Below are 18,857 nucleotides of genomic sequence, written 5' to 3'. Positions count from 1 at the left end.
TACATAGAAATTGAAGGCAAATGGGCAACATGTTATTTAATTCGATAGTTAACCTTGTGATAGTGATTGGCTAGTGAAAACATATTGTCGTTGAAATGGTGAAAATGCTATGAATATTGAAAGGATGAAATGATATGAGTTCGCTTGATTGAATTATGAAAATGTTGTAAGAGCCAAACACTATAATGGGTTGACGCTACGGGTTGAATTAGTATGTAAATTGATTTTAGTTAGCCTTATGGAATTACGGCTTGATTCTGATAGGTACTTTGTAAGAGAGATTAATATTGAGAAATTGTCATTGGAATGTGAATGTAGGTGATATAAGTGTTTTTATTGTAGCATATGGACGTATTTAATGAGTTTTACCTAAGATATCGTGATAAATAATCAAAGTAATGTCTGGCTAGCATTATCACGATTGTATATCTAAACATCCTAAGTTAAACACGTTAAATAAGAAAGTAGGCTAGTATAGGATCGTAGGATTCAGGACTTTATCTATTTGTGTGCTTAAAATTGCGAAGTTAACGACTTGTATGAACTTTTCAGCACTGATGGACGCCCCAACGAATGAAGAAGGTGGCCCAAGTCACGTAGATGAGGGCGTAGCCGTGGACAGTCATGATGATTACTATGTTCAAATTGATGAAATTGATGCTGAGGGGAGAAATATCTTGTCTCAATTAGGTCAACCTCTTAGGAACTTTGCTCCCTACTTTACTTGTCAAATTCAATCAACTATGGAGGAGGCTATGAATGACGAGATAGCTCGTAGGATCAGGGAGGAAGTTACTACTATTGTTGGAGATGTAGAAGTTAGCCTTACTAGAAGGTTGACAGTTTTATTTAGTTGCTCCATCTAAGACCCTTTTTGAGACAAGTGATGACGAATGTTGGATGGATAAATAACAGATTGTGGTGCACAAAAGTAGTGTCATTAAAATATAATTTTATAATCTCATTTTATATGCTAAGGAGAACTACCGCCAACGCGGTCTTAGTTTGAAAACCTCCCTAGGTAAACATCTTCAGGGTTGCCAGGGAAACGGTTGAAAACGGTCACGGGGATATCCCAGTTAGGCAGTGTACATCTGAGTCAAAAGGACTCGCCATTCCTGGGTAGCCTGAATATGGAAAACCTTCTCCGTTTAGTCGTTTACTCACTTATATGCTGAGGAGGCTCATGGAAGTCCGGTGCCTAATATTGTATTCTCTCTTATTTTGGGAAAGTTCTATTTAGCATAAACATTTTTCAAATAATTTTGTAATTAGTGGTTTGGGGTTTATGGGTCTTGAATTTGAACTTATAGCCTGCATTCGCTGATGGTACACTTACAAAAGAAATGATAGAACTTACTTTCCTTGTCAACTTGTAAACTATTGAGTAACAAGTAGGAAAGTCACTTTCCTTTGTTTCGTTCTTTTCACACTTTTAATATTATCTCATTTTTGTTTTCTGCCAACTCAGACTTGTGGAGGATGCATCAAATTGCAAAAGGCCGAGAGTTCGAGAATCAAGCCGAGAAGAAGCTGAGTGGCTGGAATATCTTTGGATTTTAAGCACCTAGATGCTGGCAAATTATATGAAAAAGCAGCCACCTGTTACAAACTCGCCAAATCTTGTAAGTACAATTGCTCAAAGATATATAGTATAAAATACATACGTATAAGCATTGGTCAGGAAAATTGTATAATCGTATTATTTTATATACTCACAATATTATGATCTATATTATATGGCAAAACATAGATTTTTCATATTTTTAGAATTAACTTGAAAAACAGGCGATCAACAATCGAAACCTGTAAAATTGGTTCTGGGGCCAAACATTGAATGCTTGAATGTTGTCTCTTATTTCGGTTAATATGACATTTTTTCAGGGGACCAAGCTGGAGCTGCGTATGTCAAGTCGGCTCAGTGTCATTTGAAGGTAAGTGTTTGATGTTGCTCTTGCATTGTTTGTTTTCCCAGTCTTTGTTAATTGTAAATTTATTTAATGTTTTCCCAGTCATTTGAAGGAGATAACAGACACTCCTTACTAGGAGGGCTAAGCACCTTTGGCTGTGCTGCTATTGCCTATAAGGAAGCGGCTCATGCATACAAGAACACTAACACCAAAGGTTAGCTTGTTTTAGATTGATTTCCCCATTGTTGCATATTTCACATAAGTATGGGAGCAGGTAATGTATGAGTTTTCAAATCTTACTGAGGTCTAAAATCAATTAGGGTTCATGTCTGAAGTGGTTACTGAATTTAAACAGTTTTTACGAAGGACATTTTACTTTTGTAAGTTGATTATTTATTCACAATTTCAGGTAAAACGTCATCACAAAATATGAAAGTTGGATGTTCGAACTAATAAAGTCCAGTAGTAACCAAATTAAAAATGAAGGGAAAGTCAACTGCTATTACTGCAACTTTCCCCTAAAGAGTTAATAAATTTGACATTTCATGTAGTTTAGGTGGAACAGGGAAAAAAGAACTACGAAAGTTCACTCACATAAGTATCATTAATGCTGTCACGTAATATTTATATAGAATACATATGGTGTCGTGTAAATGTTATAACTCTAAAAGCAAAATCTATTTTCTTGGTATTGGTTGATGTAAGCAGAGTTTATAGCTTGCCTGGAACAAGCATCAAATTTGTTCATTGAAATTGAGTGGCTTAGCAGGTCTGCAGATCACTGCAAGGTATAGCAGTTAGGTGAAATTTGTTTTTTTATAAGAACAATCTGATTACCTGGCTGTATATTTAACATTAAATATGTGTGCAGGAAATTGCTGAGTTATATGAACAGGAGCAGAACTTGGAGCAGGCCATCTCTTACTACCATAAAGCAGCTAATCTTTTCCAGTGTGAAGAATTACATTATTTTGCAAATCAATGCAAGCAGAAAATTGCACAATTTTCAGCTCATCTGGAACAGTAAGTTTTCTTCTTCAATGTAGATACTAGTTGCAGCGGCAAGATGATGGTCAGGCATGCTGTCCGATGGACAAGTTGGGTTCAAGTTGAAAGTTGAAACAGGGCAATTGTTTATTGGGTCAAAACAGGCCGGGTGGGGCCTGCCTTAATATGTGAAATTGTGAACAAACCAAGGGTGACATGTAACCTGATTGACCTTGTATGTCTGGCTTTTGTAGGAATTGGATCCTAAGTTTTCAGCAACTTGCGAATACAGATTACTGGCTGTACGTTATGATTAGCATTTAATGTTTTTTGTTTAAATAAAGTTGCAACTAGCAAGTAACTCTGTTTGAATAGAAAATGTGAAAGTAACCTGCTAAGATTATTTCCTTATTGATATGATAGGATTTAGCTGCTGCACTGGATGAGGTAGATGTTGTAAAGTTTACCGATGCTGTCAAGGAATTTAACAGCATGACTAAGCTGGTAATTCATTATTTTCGTTAGTTTATTCCATACTTGAGGCTTTTGAATTTTTATGGTCATCTGGTACCTTTATTTTAATTTATTGATAAGCCGGAACTGGTTTATTAACGTTTGGTGGTAGTTACGACCTCTTTATATTGTTACTGGGAAGTCCATCTGGAATGTGTATGGGGTAAGCTGGTTGAATCATGAATCGGTTGAGGAGTCGCCCACAGTGTATCTTTATGTATATGTTTCATGTTGTCTTTATTCATAGATTAAGAGTCTTATTCGTAAAGATATCGTCGTTTTAGTCATAGTTATAACTTGTAACATTAGTTTCTCTGTAGAAAGATAAAGTGGGCAACCAAGTGTCTGTATGATCAACCAAATGGCACAACCTGTGCTAAAAACTGGCTGGCTTATAACTGAAGCTGTTTTGACCGGCTGGTTTTCCCCCCCTCGATCCTGCTGTTTCTCACATTAAAATATTTCTAATATTGTTATGGAAATTTTGTTATATAGGATAAGTGGAATACTGCCCTCCTGTTAAGAGTGGAGCTGCTGCTTAAGGCCAAGGAGGAGGAAGATGATGATCGTACATGAATTGGTTTTATTTGACATAAGCAGCAACTTTTTGGGGGGTTTTTTCAGGAGCAAATACATAATTTCATCATTAGGAGTACATGTGCTTAGTACTTGGATGTTGGGGGGTTTTCAACTGGATCCTATACTTTGATCATTGGTTTTTAGTAGCCAATTCTAGTTTTATTGTTGTTGGAAAACAAAGATTTCGGTCTTGCAAGCTGTAACCATTGGCATTTGGAATCCGCTTATTTGCTTTTCTGCAGATCAGCATTGTGATCTTTTAAAGTCCACTTAGGGCTATTTGCAGAGTCTTTTTACAGAATTGGGTATGTAGCATAGATTTTACTATAGTAGCTTATTTTGGCTTGAGGCTTGAACGTATTTTTGAAAAAAGATTTTAGTTTCCATCTTTGTTTAGATAACAACTTATACAGGATATTCTATTTAAGAAAATAAGCTCCTAAAAGAATAACTAAAAGTAGCTTATTGAAAATTTGAGCTTATTATATATTGAATTGCGAAATTACCCTTTAAAAGGTTTTTACCTTATCCATATAACTAGGTTTTTACCCGCATGATGTGTAGATTTTTTTAAAGTGGTATAATAAGCTGTATAATGAAATATAAAAAAAAATTAATGACCTCCATACACAATGTTCTTTGATGATAAAATTATGTAACGTGAACTCCATACATAACGTTTTAACATACAAATAGACCTAAATTCAGATTAGAAATTTGGCATTGAAGATTTTGGCTATACTTTAAAGCATTGTTATAAGTTTAGCTATCTCTACTATCGTCTATTGCTTCATATTGAGTCTATTATTTATAATTCATGAAGATTGAAACTTTTGATGAATGTTTAAATATTTAATTGTTAAAAATCTATTATATATAATAGATATTTTAACTAAATTATTAGATATCATGCCAGAAAAAAGTAATTTATAACTAAATTATTCATTTATAACTGACCAAACTTATTTTAGCTTCTTTTTAGACGATCATAATTGTTTTTGATAAACAATATATCTTATTATATAATTTTTATATTCTATTCTATATATTTTCTATAAATAAGATTAATATTGTAAAAAAGAAAAATATGGAGATGCCAGATAATATTTAAACATAGTTTGAATTGAGGCGGATGGTTTAGAAAGCTAGGTTAACTAATCTTTTAATATAAATATAGATATAGATATTAAAAGTGTTTAAAATTCAAATACTCGTAATATATTATTGATGGTATTAGAAATGTTTTAAAAGATTTATGTGCCTATCCCGATTTCCAATCTTTATAATAATGTCTTAAAGAATTTGCTATTCAATGTACCTGATATGTACAACATTATAAGCTTTCAATGAACCTTTGTTGATTACACGCTTAACAAAATTTACTCTAACAGTCTAACCGATGGGAGAAAAACGGCTATTATATTATTATTATTATTATTATTATTATTATTATTATTATTATTATTACAACAACAGTTAATTAAAAAAAAGGTACCCACGGCCGCATGCATCCACATGCAAACAAGAAAACATATGATGCGATCGAGTATCCGACCATAGTCCGTGTGGTATATTTATTTAAATAAACAAATGTTTGTTTTGCTGTGCAATAACTTTAACAAAATCATATAATATCTATACTTCTATATCTATACTATTTTATTAAAAATTATCACACCCTAATTTTTAATAAGAGTTACATACAAAAATTACTAAATACCCTTAATAAGTTTTTTATAAAATACCAAATTTTCACTTAATGAATTATTTACACTCTAAACTTTTATTTTAAAAATTAACACTTTAAGCCCTTATTTTTTAAAAAATATTCACTATTACAATTACATCAACCTACACCACTTGACATCGCCACCACCACCAATATTACTATCGCCGACACTACTAGACCGCCTTCATCATCATCACCGCCGCATTACGCGGTTACCATGCTCGTTTTATTTAAATATAGTATTCATATTCTTTACAGAGTTTAAAATAAAAAATACACCATCAATATCGAGTTTAATTTACTTATAAACATTACTAATCCAAGTTATACTGATATGGTACCTTACGTCCAATAAGATTATCAAATGAATTGTAATCACAATTGAAATAATAGAAAAGGAAATATCAATATAGTGTGTTTAAGGCGTTTTAAAAGTGAAATCAAATTTATATATATCCAATTCTTTAACAAATCTAACACATTCTTAGTCTGTCTGTTTGTGTGAATATTTTAAAAGCAACTAAAAAATATCCAAAATAACCCAAAATATCTCTATTGCCCTATGTATATATTCCGACCCAATGTGTATTGGGGTAAAAAATATTCGATATCCAAATTAGAACATGAATTTCTTATTTTAGTTATTTACCCATATCATATTTTAAGTAAAAACATCTTATTTTAAGTACATAGACATATACAAAATTATTAAAAAAAAAACAAAGGTGTGTGTAATATTATAATATAATAATATTTTTCTTGCACAAGAAAACATAAAACACAGACATACCCACCACCATTCTCTATTTCTCTCCTTAAATCTTTTTTTCCAATTTCAATTCTTTTCGACATTCTTTCTTTGAGAAACACTTTTCTGCTCAACTTCCATGAACCCTCATTCTCAGTAAGCTCTCTATATTCACACTCACATTCTCTGCATGTACTAATATTAACCATAATATATATCTATATCTATATCTATATATATCATGTTTTTTACATACTACATTGCAATTTGCATACCTGTAATATATATTTATCTGTTAAGTTTCTATTATTCTGTATATTTGTACCACTTTATATATATATATATTAATTCGAGCTCTTTTATAATTAGTATTTTTTTTTTAATATATATATTTTTTTGGCCTAGGTCTAGTTTCAATGTGGTAGTGTAATTATTTTGTTACTAATCTGTAAGTAATTACAGTTGTATAGCTTTATTATTCACTGTGTTTGTTTGTAACATAATGTTTTGATTATTATATTTGGTCTTAATTTTTTTTGTTTTTTGGTTTTTTTATTTTTTGTGTTTGTGCAGGTAGAAAAAGCATTCAGATCTGAAGCTTTTTTGCTCAATATCTTTAGTTTTACTTTTATCAGGTACTTATTTTGATTTTTTTGATTTTGTGTTTTTACTGATAGTTCTTTAGGGTAATGTAGTACAGCTATATTGTTTTCGTTTTTATACGGGTAAATATGTGTTGTAAAATTAAAATGTACCTAGTGTTTTGGTAAAAAATATGATTATTTTGACCTAAGAAGTTGAAAAAGGGACAAAGGGTATATTTGACCTGTTGAAAATTTGAAGGCCAATTTTGCCGAATCAACATGTTTTTTTGTTTACATTGCGATTAGTGAATCTAGATACAAGGGAAGGATGACGAGAAAATTCTCGTTGTGGTAGGAAGTGTATAAAGGATTCTGGTTGACACTTGCCCGAGGCAATCTACTTTTACACCTTGACGAGTCCTGATGGACGGATTTTGCATCTTGATACACACCGTGTATCATGCGTCAAGGTGTAAAAAAGGTGCATTATACTCGTGTCAATATTAAAATCTTTCCTACAATTTACACCATAAAAAGAACTTTCTCATGAACCTCACCCACTAGATTCATACATGAGTTGCCTTTATAGTTTCAATATATGGATGGTCATGGTCTTGAAAAAAAAAACAGCTTATTAGATACGTCATACGTGACAAATCATACTTTATACGTAACCTTTAGCTTCGTTTACTTCAATTTAAAATATTCAAAAAACTGAAAGTATCGCACTGACTTTTACTAAAAGACAAAGTTAAATAAAAAGTTCATGTGTTTCATAAAGTCACTCAAGTGCATTTATTTTGTGAGAAATGTAGATGATGCAAAGGCCTCCAAATGAAGATTTTTCTCTCAAGGAGACTAAACCGCACCTTGGTGGAGGGAAAGTCACCGGGGATAAGCTCACTAGCACCTATGACCTCGTGGAACAAATGGAATACCTATATGTTCGTGTAGTGAAAGCAAGAGAATTACCTTCTAAGGACATTACAGGTAGTTGTGACCCATATGCTGAGGTTCGGTTAGGAAACTACAAGGGCACGACTCGTCATTTTGAGAAAAAAACGAACCCTGAATGGAATCAGGTGTTTGCCTTTTCTAAAGACAGGATTCAGTCATTTGTTCTTGAGGTTACTGTGAAAGATAAGGATGTAATGAAGGATGACTTCATTGGTCGGGTTTTATTTGATCTTAATGAGGTTCCAAAAAGGGTCCCGCCCGACAGTCCTCTGGCCCCACAATGGTATAGATTGGAAGAAAGAAAAGGGGAAAAACTTAAGGGCGAGCTTATGTTAGCTGTGTGGTGGGGTACTCAAGCAGATGAAGCATTTCCTGAAGCATGGCATTCAGATGCTGCAACTGTTGGTTGGTCCGATGGTGTTGGTAATATTCGGTCAAAAGTGTATCTTTCACCTAAGCTTTGGTATCTTAGAGTTAATGTGATTGAAGCTCAGGACTTGATACCAAATGATAAAACTAGGTTTCCTGAAGTTTTTGTGAAAGCTAGTCTTGGAAATCAGGCTTTGAGAACAAGAGTCTCTATGAACAAGTCTATGAACCCGTTATGGAATGAAGATTTGATGTTTGTAGCTGCAGAACCATTTGAAGAGCCATTGATTTTAAGTGTTGAAGAGAGAGTTGCACCCAATAAAGAGGAATCTCTTGGAAGGTGTGCGATTCCGTTACAGCATGTTGACCGGAGGTTGGACCATAAAGCTTTAAACACTAGATGGTTTAATCTTGAAAAACATATAATAGTTGAGGGTGAAAGAAAGGAAGTTAAGTTTGCTAGCAAAATTCATTTGCGGGTTTGTTTGGAAGGTGGTTATCATGTTCTTGATGAATCTACTCATTACAGTAGCGATCTTCGACCCACTGCTAAACAACTTTGGAAGAATAGTATCGGTGTTCTTGAAGTTGGAATTTTGAGTGCTCACGGGTTGACTCCAATGAAGTCAAAAGACGGAAGGGCATCAACAGATGCATACTGTGTAGCCAAATATGGGACTAAATGGATAAGAACAAGAACTATCGTAGATAGCTTTGCCCCCAAATGGAACGAGCAGTACACTTGGGAGGTTTTTGATCCATGCACTGTTATAACCATTGGTGTGTTTGACAACTGTCATTTACATGGAGGAGATAAGGCTGGTGGATCCAAAGATTCAAGAATTGGGAAGGTTAGAATTCGCCTGTCGACCCTGGAAACGGACCGTGTTTACACTCACTCATATCCGTTGTTGGTTTTGCATCCGACTGGGGTGAAGAAAATGGGTGAAATTCATTTGGCTGTGAGGTATACATGTTCGAGTTTACTAAACATGATGCATATGTACTCACAGCCATTGTTGCCCAAAATGCATTATATTCATCCATTAACTGTGACACAGCTTGATAATTTGAGACACCAGGCTACACAAATTGTGTCCATGCGTCTCAGCCGGGCCGAGCCACCACTGAGAAAAGAAGTTGTGGAGTATATGCTGGATGTGAGTTCTCATATGTGGAGTATGAGAAGAAGTAAAGCTAATTTCTTCAGGATCATGTCAGTCTTAGGCGGGCTGATTGCAATTGGAAAATGGTTTGACCAAATCTGTTACTGGAAGAATCCGATAACTACTGTTCTTATCCACATCCTTTTCTTGATATTAGTTCTGTACCCTGAGCTTATTTTACCAACCATCTTTCTCTATCTGTTCTTGATTGGTATTTGGTACTACAAATGGAGACCAAGAAACCCGCCCCACATGGATACTCGCCTTTCTTGTGCTGATAATGCCCACCCTGATGAACTAGATGAAGAATTCGACACGTTCCCAACTTCACGCTCACCAGATCTAGTGAGAATGAGATATGATCGTCTGAGAAGTATTGCTGGAAGGATTCAAACAGTGGTTGGTGATTTGGCAACTCAAGGAGAAAGACTTCAGTCTTTACTTAGTTGGAGAGACCCGAGAGCTACTGCAATATTTTTAATTTTCTGTTTTGTTGCCGCCATTGTTCTTTACGTCACGCCTTTCCAAGTTGTTGCTCTTATCTCGGGCTTCTATATGTTAAGACACCCGAGATTCCGTCATAGGCTTCCTGGGGTGCCTCTCAATTTCTTTAGAAGATTGCCTGCAAGAACTGACTCCATGCTATGAGCAAACTCTATGCAATAAAGGTAAGTGGTAGCCTCCACTTAGTTATCTATAAATTAGTCATTTTATTTTCATCTCTATCCGGTCAAGCGGGTTAGGCAAAATGACTTGATAAAAATGGAAATGGAACGCATGGGAACGGGTCAAGAGTCATTCGAGGCTCCTATATCATTTTATTTAATCTGATTATTTCGGTGATAATATAGTTTCGGTACTCATTTTTAGCATCTTATCTATTACTCGTATTATTTTTTTAAATCGCTAGAACTGGGTAAAAGTGTTTGAAGGGTCACTTGATTGAGCCCTATGTTTTGACCCATTACCCAACATTGCCCAAACCACCCATAATGCCACCGCTAGTATGTAACTTATGGCCCTTTCTTTTATCTTTGCAGTTCATGTAAGGTGTAGAATCAGGAACGTTTATTCTTCCTCTAATTCATGGACGGCTTAAACACATCCATAGTGTTATAGCATCTTTAGATTTCTTAAGAACTATACTTTGCCAATCTGCGAATCATCTTTGGACTTGTAGTTTTCTATATTTTTGATTTGAATCTATCTGTAGCTGTTATTATTGGTAGTCATTTACATTTGAACTAGCAATGAATCTTTGAGCTGTGTTAAATGTTTCTTTAGTTTACTATTTTTTAGATTATTTTGAAAGCTATTTCTTATATTAATGAATCTGTAGCTTATAAATTCTACTAAAGTTTCTAAATAATATTATTCATTTGACATATTTATTGAAAAATGGGACATGTGGCATAAATAAATAGAATTGCTATATTTCAATTATAAGTAGATAGTGTTTGAATTGCTATATTTCAATTTAATTTGAAGGCAACCATGATGTTCAATATTTAGGATCAAACCTTTAACGCAGAGCAGATCGATCGCTCACGTAGTCACGTGAACCCTACTCCCTATGTGAAAAAGTGCAGCAAACATTGAACAATCAATTCTTTTTGATATTTAGCGTTTTAATGATTTTTTGATTGATGTCATTTTATAACTAAACAATTATTTAAGAAATACCCATAATATAAAGACGAACGATTTATTTGGATGGATGTATTGATATTTGTGTCAAGTCAAGAGTCAAGACATGTTATAGACTAGGCTTTATACCATTCAGAATGTAATAAAAAAAAGATTAGACATGCTATCTTCTTGCATTAAGGTAGGGAGTTGTGGAGTAGCAAACAACTTCTCCCCACCTTTTCTATTCTTCCTATTTTTCCACACCTTTATAGAACACATTAACATCCCTCCCATTTCTTCCTCACTCTGATAAAGCTAAAAAGAAAACAAACAAAAAAAAAGACAATAAAGATAGGAAGAGAGAGGCGGTGAGCAAACCTATAGGGTGGAATAATGTGCAACCCGATGATCGATCAGTATTTGCTTGGTCCCTGGTACACCGTGCACCTTAAGGTCCAACTTGAAAGGTATTTGAAGTGAAAAAATGACGTTACATTTTAACTTTTTAAGCAAGCAAGTTTTGATATTCATCGCACTTGATCTAGTGGGTTAAGGGGAGGTGGAGGCTCTAAAAAGAGTTTGAATTCAAATCCAAACATTGAAGTTTTTAGTTACTATTTGTACAACTAACATTTTTCATTAAAAAATTGATATCTTTTATTGAGTGCATGGGAACATGGAGTTAATCTTGAATTGACTTTGTCAAAAAGCCAACTCCTTCGAGTTCTCAAAAAAGATTAATGTTCACCTTTTTCTAGAATCCATTAAAAAGGTTTCCCATAGAGCGAACTTTTAGAATGACGGTTATACATTAGATGTTTAAAGCTTTAACTTGTTGATTACTATTAATTCTGTACATAACACAATAAAATCATATAGTGTCTACTTTCAATTCATGATAGTGTGTTTCTAACATGTTAGGCAAATAATAAATTAATAATGTTAAAAACTATTTCCTTTTAAGCATTGAACATAGCTAGTTGCAGAGGCATGTAGCCATGTAGGCCTATTCAAACTTTGCATGTAGAGGTCAGGCTTTTAAAGGTTAAAGTGGGTTTGTTGCTTGATTGAGGGAGACTAATTTGATTATACTTGATTTAACCTTTAGAAATATAATTTACATTAAAAACTTGCGAGGATGTTATCTTGATATGTCTGTATATATACGGAGTATGTATTATCAGTTAGTATTGGGCCAATAATGTAATGGCCAAAGCCCAAAGCCCAAAGCCCAAAGCCTGGGTAGAGCTGAACATCTGCATTGATATTAACCACACTGGCACACTTGCGAGTATTAAGTATCATCAAGTTGTTTAAACATATAATCAAGTTGCATGTTGTCACATAGTTCACCATGACACCATACTTGGCATTTACATAGATTTTTTCACAATTTCTTAAACACATGCAATTCATCATCATTTAAAAATAGTAGTGATCGAGACAACTTCTAAGTTTGTCACTTGGACTTCATAGTTCTATCTAATATATCGTTAACTGCTAATATATATACACTTTTGTGATACCGTAACATATAGTTATACCAAACACACATGGTAATGATGACTTTTATAAATGATTGTGAGTTAATTTAATTTATCATTAGTAGTGTATATATATGTTATTAACAATCTTTTATTATTCACAAGTACACCCAGGTGTATTCCGTACATCAAACAACAAATTTATACTTTGTAGACGTGTCATGACCCACTCATTGTTTATGCCTCAACATGCTAGCATGCTACAAGCCCATGGGAAAGTGTCCCCCCAATATTTTATTTATACCGGCCTCCATCCAATTTTTTGTTTTTAGAATGATAACATTTCTATTTTTAGCTGAAAAGGATAACACCATTTCCGAGGTTTTGCACTACATATGTGATGTATATGCGTGTCGTAAAATTTTTTGGTCTGGCTACTGTTTAGGACATTTTATTTACACATGATTAATTATTCAAGTTTTGGACATCATATTAATATACTCTAAACACTCCTGTCGTAGAGCTGACCGTTTCTAATATGGACTTGTTAGCACAACACGATCTTCACAAGTTACGTATTTGACCTTAACAAGTTTCTTATTTGTCGTGCTCGTATTTGTAAAAATTATATGACATGATAAAAATTCGTGTCTTAACCGAACATGTTAAGAACCATTAATTAAGATTTTTAATTGGAAAGGCAAAATATAGTTGTTGTGATGTGATTGTTATTAAAGGTATGTTTTGTATCAGTTAATATTTCAATGAAATTTCGTTTCGTTAAGGATGATTATGTGTAATTAGGATTATTATGACTTCTGTTTCCAATTTCAAATTAGGACTCGCAAATTTTATGTATATATTATTAACTAGTTTCAGGTCTTATCGTGTAACCTTTAGTTGCCGTGTCATGTTTGTTTCCGGCCCAAGCAAGTGTCATGTCTTATCGTCTCGTGTCTAACTTATTATTCTAGCTCTAGTCGTCGATTGTTTAAACAATTGTCTAATATATATTAATCTTTCAATTGAGGTTATTATTATAGATACAGAAATTAATTAAGAAGAGAACCTCGGTCCCCATCAAGAAAGCCACATTGCTAATAATGGAATGCAACAAGTTAACTACTTGACAAAGAGCTCTTAGCTAATTATAATTCTATCTTCTATGATCATGTCCTAAACTGGATCCATCTCCAACATTTCTATTAGAATAATAGTAAAGTAAATAATAACTATTGGTAAGTTTACTTACAAAACTGTTTCAAGCTTGCAATAATTAAACTAAAGAAATGAAAGGGTTGACCTAATTAACTTCAAATTCTTGAAAGTCAATTGATTAAAAAACAGTAACAAATATGAGTGGTTCACAATGATAGGGTGGTGCAAACTAACAAGAATAATACATTATTATTGATTCAAAATCTGATACAGTGTACCTTGGAATAAATGTATAAATGATTAGATATATGCTTTTGGGTTTGATGGTTTTCTATACTACTTTTAAGTACTCCATTGACAGTTTTTTTTTTTTTTTGTCAACTTTGACATCAAGATGGTCAACCACACTAGATTCTCTATGAACCAGCTTGCTTGTTGCTAAGCACTAAACAGAATTGTCATAATAACTTCTTTAGTATGACACTATAGCATGAATTCATGACATGATGTTTACAAAATGACTAAAAATCATCTTATCAAATTCATATGAGTAATAACTAATAGGAGGAGTTGGTGAGAGACCTTGGTGCATATATCCAATTATATATGTAATGCTGAATATATTATTGAGTATTTATGCTAGTAACCTAATCCAAGACATGCTTTGTATATAAAATCACCCCTTAAAGAAGAGGCTAAGTAGGTTAACATGTGGCCCACCAGAAATAATAATCAACACATTTATTTACTAATAAAAAATCAAACTTTTATTCTTTATTTTTGTCATAGCTATTAACTAGCATATAAAAGATTGTTTAACAGGGACAAGAGCAATAGATAAAATAGGAACAAATTATTGTACTATTAGAGTATTTTTCATCGAGTATCTAGCTATATATACATCTTTATGAAAACTATATACTCCACATAGTAGATAATATGGTAAATTGGTATTCTAAGGTAAGCCCATTAATCTAGATGTTACATGTTCTTTGATGCTTTAAGCAAAAATAATTACTTACGAAGTTACAACGGCTTGAGGCTCCGTAAACCGATGGATGCTGGACCAACATTGAGCGTACTTGATCTACTAAGGGACGTACCGGCTCTTGGATGACCAGGTCATCCATAACTACATGAATTTAATAACTATGAAACAAATTGGGTCTGACTCTTACCCATATTACCAAATGGGTCGACCATTACCCAAATTGCCAACAAACATGTTGACCTTAGTCAGATTACCAAACGGGTTAACTCTTACCCAAATTGTCTACAAATGGGTCAGCCCTTACCCGTATTTCCATATATGTACCTAGTCTGTTCCATCTCTCAATTTTGGAGGCTAATGAATCCAAGGGACCATGAGTGTGAGAAAACAACATATTTATGTTTATAATGATTTCTATTTTGCATATATCTAATCAAGAATAAACTAGAAAATATGCACATTAATATACTTAAATGGTAAGTGTCCTTATTTCAATTTTTGAAACAAAATCCTACTCATGAAATTGAAAACATAATTCATCACGCATGCTGAAACAAGATAAAAATATGCCGAAACAAAATCCCACTTGAAATAATGGGTTGTTATTTATTGATCTTGTGACACTTGTACAAAGTTTTGCTTTGACTTTAATATAAACATGTATAAAATAACATAGATATATCAATCTACTAATTTCCACACATATATATTTAAGTTATAAACATATAAATGTTCCTTTCATTGACTTTATTGTAGGTGGAAATTGATTGTTATTTTTCAAACTGATACATAGATAATATTCATCAGATTCCTCATGGTGGTTGATTTTGAACCTGAAACGACATTGTGAATTGCGAATAAAAACAAAATGAACTAGACAAGAGTATACGAAAATATAGAGGTTTAACACGCCAAGATGGACTCTTTGGCTAAACAGGAACAATATTAGCTTCAATGCAGTGACGGAACTTGGATACTTACTATAGAGGAACAGAGCTCAATGAAACATAGAATCTAGCTTTGTTAGACGAGCTAATATGTAATATGAAAAATTATTTATAAGGATATATAAAAAAATTATTATCAAAAATAAAAAAATTTGGAGGGGCAGAATCCCGCCCCTTAAAAGTTCAATCCTTTGCTTCAATGGCTCGCGAACATCGGTTTCTAAATTACATGATAATGTTAATCTTTTCGATCAATTTTAACTGCATTAGAACTAGACATAAACATTGTAGATTTGTAGATTGATTTGGGCTGACTAAATTTCCACCCCTGTTTCCTTCTGCCCTCATAATTTGTGACTTTTCTTGCTAATGTCATAAATAAATAAAAAACTATTAAAAAAATAAAAAGAGGCCCCATAATATATGATCATGGCGTCAAGAGAAAAGAAATTGTTTTGACTTATTTTTAAGTTCCATTGTGGGCTCATTGTTTTCTTATAATAGTTATACTTGATCAATGTTTAGCAACAAAAAGAAATGACCTTAAATTACAAGGTGCAATTGTAAGCTAATTCTATTGTCATCATCAAAATCACAAATAAATTGAATTCGATTTCATCATCAACTTTTCATTTTTGTTTATGGTTTCTATTTTTGAAGAACTACGTAATGAGTCGGTGATGGTTACACAGAGTCAAACAAAATTTAATATGTTTGTTGAGTGGTGAAAATTTATGTATAAATATAGACGTCATAAATTTGAACTTACTTGAAGGACTGATACATACAATACGAGAATATAGTAAGAGTGTAGTACAGGACATGCACAGAGACCATTAATCGAAAAAATTCGCACACTAATCATGTCATTGAAAGGTGTTCCATCTCCATATATGTGGTGCCCAACATTCTTATGTGTAACAAACGTTTATATATACATTATTAACACATATTTAATTAAGCTAAACTAAAAGTTAACGAGTTTTTAATTAATTTTGTCCAAATAAGCTAATACAATATATTGTTTGTTAAGTATGGAACTATGGATATGTTCCATTTAGATACTCGTACAGGATAACTTAAGATTAGGATAACAAAAGCTAAAAATTTTAGTATTTTAATTACATATATTATGTTAATGTTAATATGGAAATGAATATAGGTTTTTTAAAGGTGTAAATTACGTGCGAATATCAGGAGTTTTAACATACATTGTCATAATATAATTATGACTGTGCTAAAGAGCCCCCTCATCAAGTAGATCCCCAATTTAAACCCTTTGATGAAAAGTCTTAATCATATAAAGATTTGGAGAAGAAAAAATTCAGTCAGACCCACCATAGGTAGAAATTAAATATTTAGGACCACCCAAATATACTTAGAGTAGAACCCGAACTAGAAATCTCTTGTGAATCATAGACCTCCTTAGTTCTTACCACTAGACCATTTAATGATGGTCGAGTATAGGTTTCCTAGACAATAATATACGGGTGGAGATCCATTCAAATTACTTTTAATTTGAGGGGTCAAGTTGAAGGTATATATCTTGACTCTTAGATGAAAATCAAGAGTCAAGATTCGAAAATGATCTTTGAATCTTGTCCCTTAATTTCTATTCAAGGGTTAAGATTTTTTCAACTTGACTTTAGTTGAGAAATCAATTTGAGGGAATCTTCACCAGGTAATAAATGTTTATGTGGCGAGCCACCCTTTATGTAGCACTTACTTATCAGAATCGCAATTTTGGTAATACTCTTTGTGGTTTATGCGAAACCTGGGACGAGACAATTGACACTACTAGAAAATGTGGATATACCCACGACGAAAAATTCGTGAGAAAAATTTTCCACGGATTACTCACGATTTGGGGTTAAAATTAAAGAGTCAAAACATCTTTATTTTTTTCCCATAGATTTCTTTCGAAATACCCACAAAATTATATATATATCTGTGAGAAAACTAAAGAAAATCAACAACAATTTTTCCATTGATTTTCCACAAAACATGCACCTGTGGGAAATGTGTGTGAATTACGTAGGAAATACAGTGTACATGAGCATCTCTTATGCTACCGTTAATAGTCGTCTTCGGTTTGGGGACGTGTTAGTGAGTGGTGTAAGGTCGGGACTCTTTCTTTTTCGTCGGTTAAAGAATTGGTTTTGATAGCCGATAACATGGGTTTAAAGAAGACAGCCAAGGTATTTAAAGTTATTGTTTTTGTTACGAGTTGGTGCCTTTAGAAGGATAGAAATGAAAAGATTTTTGAACAAGCTATAAAAACGGTTGACAAAGTTTTTATGGAAGTCAAGACAATAAGATTTTTATGCATGGTACAAAAGTAGATTGAAAAAAAGAATTACCCCGTATTACTTAGGAGAATTAGAACAAACTTAATGTAATGTGATTCTATTATAATTGTTACTACTCCGTAATTGAAGAATAGGGTATATATATACAATGGTCTTTACTTAAAAAAAAATATAAAAGTTACCAAGTTTCATTTATTTATATTTTTAGTAAATAAACATAGATATAAATAATTGTCAAACTTCTCTCTGGCCTAATACTACGTTTACTTTCATGAGTTGTTAATTAACTAATTGTGTTAAAAATAGTTGTTATCAAATTTCATTATTCTCGTACTACCCCTGAAGTTGACCATATTAAACATTGAAAAGACTAGCTGAATTAGCAAATTCAAAGTCCAAGTATGGCTAATTCTGTAATTTATTATACAAGTTTAAGATGGTCGGACAAGCAAGCCATAAAGTGCATTCTCTCTTTTATATTTCTTTTTCTTCTCTATCTCCAGGTCTTTGCTGGTTTTTTCTTGTTGAAAACATTTATAAAGAGAGAGAGAGAAGGGTTTTCTTTTTTATTTTTGCAAGATAGCAACTCAAGTTGTAAAAGCAATTCATAAGAGAAAGCTAGAGATGGTTAAAAATAGCTTCAAAGTTTGTCTTTTGCAAATTTAGCATTGAATTCATGCTTTGAATTTCTGTCAATCTCTTGCTATATATCTCTAGTAGAGACTTATCTCTACATAAATTTATAGATACATGTATAGATGAGTGAGATATATATGTAATTACATATATATATACAT

At 32.9% G+C, this 18,857-nt stretch overlaps 2 protein-coding genes across 3 annotated transcripts; both read left to right on the top strand.

The window, feature by feature from the left end:
• Positions 1 to 1,564: 1,564 nt before the first annotated feature.
• Positions 1,565 to 4,268, top strand: LOC122609208 (alpha-soluble NSF attachment protein-like; the record flags this gene model as incomplete). Its single annotated transcript, XM_043782265.1, has 9 exons — positions 1,565 to 1,625; positions 1,885 to 1,934; positions 2,013 to 2,124; positions 2,619 to 2,698; positions 2,782 to 2,933; positions 3,036 to 3,108; positions 3,152 to 3,199; positions 3,321 to 3,401; positions 3,906 to 4,268. Coding segments are annotated over 9 exons (738 nt in total), but the record flags the coding sequence as incomplete, so codon positions are not given.
• A 2,291-nt stretch (positions 4,269 to 6,559) lies between these two features.
• LOC122607549 (FT-interacting protein 3) lies at positions 6,560 to 10,804 on the top strand. Of its 2 annotated transcripts, XM_043780541.1 has the most exons (4): positions 6,560 to 6,622; positions 7,040 to 7,101; positions 7,866 to 10,210; positions 10,583 to 10,804. In XM_043780541.1, the coding sequence occupies exon 3, from the start codon at positions 7,866 to 7,868 to the stop codon at positions 10,188 to 10,190; it is 2,325 nt and encodes a 774-aa protein (XP_043636476.1). In that variant the 5' UTR covers positions 6,560 to 6,622; positions 7,040 to 7,101; the 3' UTR covers positions 10,191 to 10,210; positions 10,583 to 10,804. The 2 variants fall into 2 exon arrangements, with proteins under 2 accessions (XP_043636476.1, XP_043636477.1); XM_043780542.1 differs by lacking the exon at positions 6,560 to 6,622 and having other exon boundaries at positions 7,018 to 7,101.
• The last annotated feature ends 8,053 nt before the right edge of the window (positions 10,805 to 18,857 follow it).

The sequence above is a fragment of the Erigeron canadensis genome, chromosome 7 (assembly GCF_010389155.1).
Source record: "Erigeron canadensis isolate Cc75 chromosome 7, C_canadensis_v1, whole genome shotgun sequence".
Lineage (NCBI taxonomy): Eukaryota > Viridiplantae > Streptophyta > Magnoliopsida > Asterales > Asteraceae > Erigeron > Erigeron canadensis.
The sequence above is the reverse complement of the archived record's forward strand: the minus strand, read 5'-3'. Positions and strand labels throughout refer to the sequence as shown.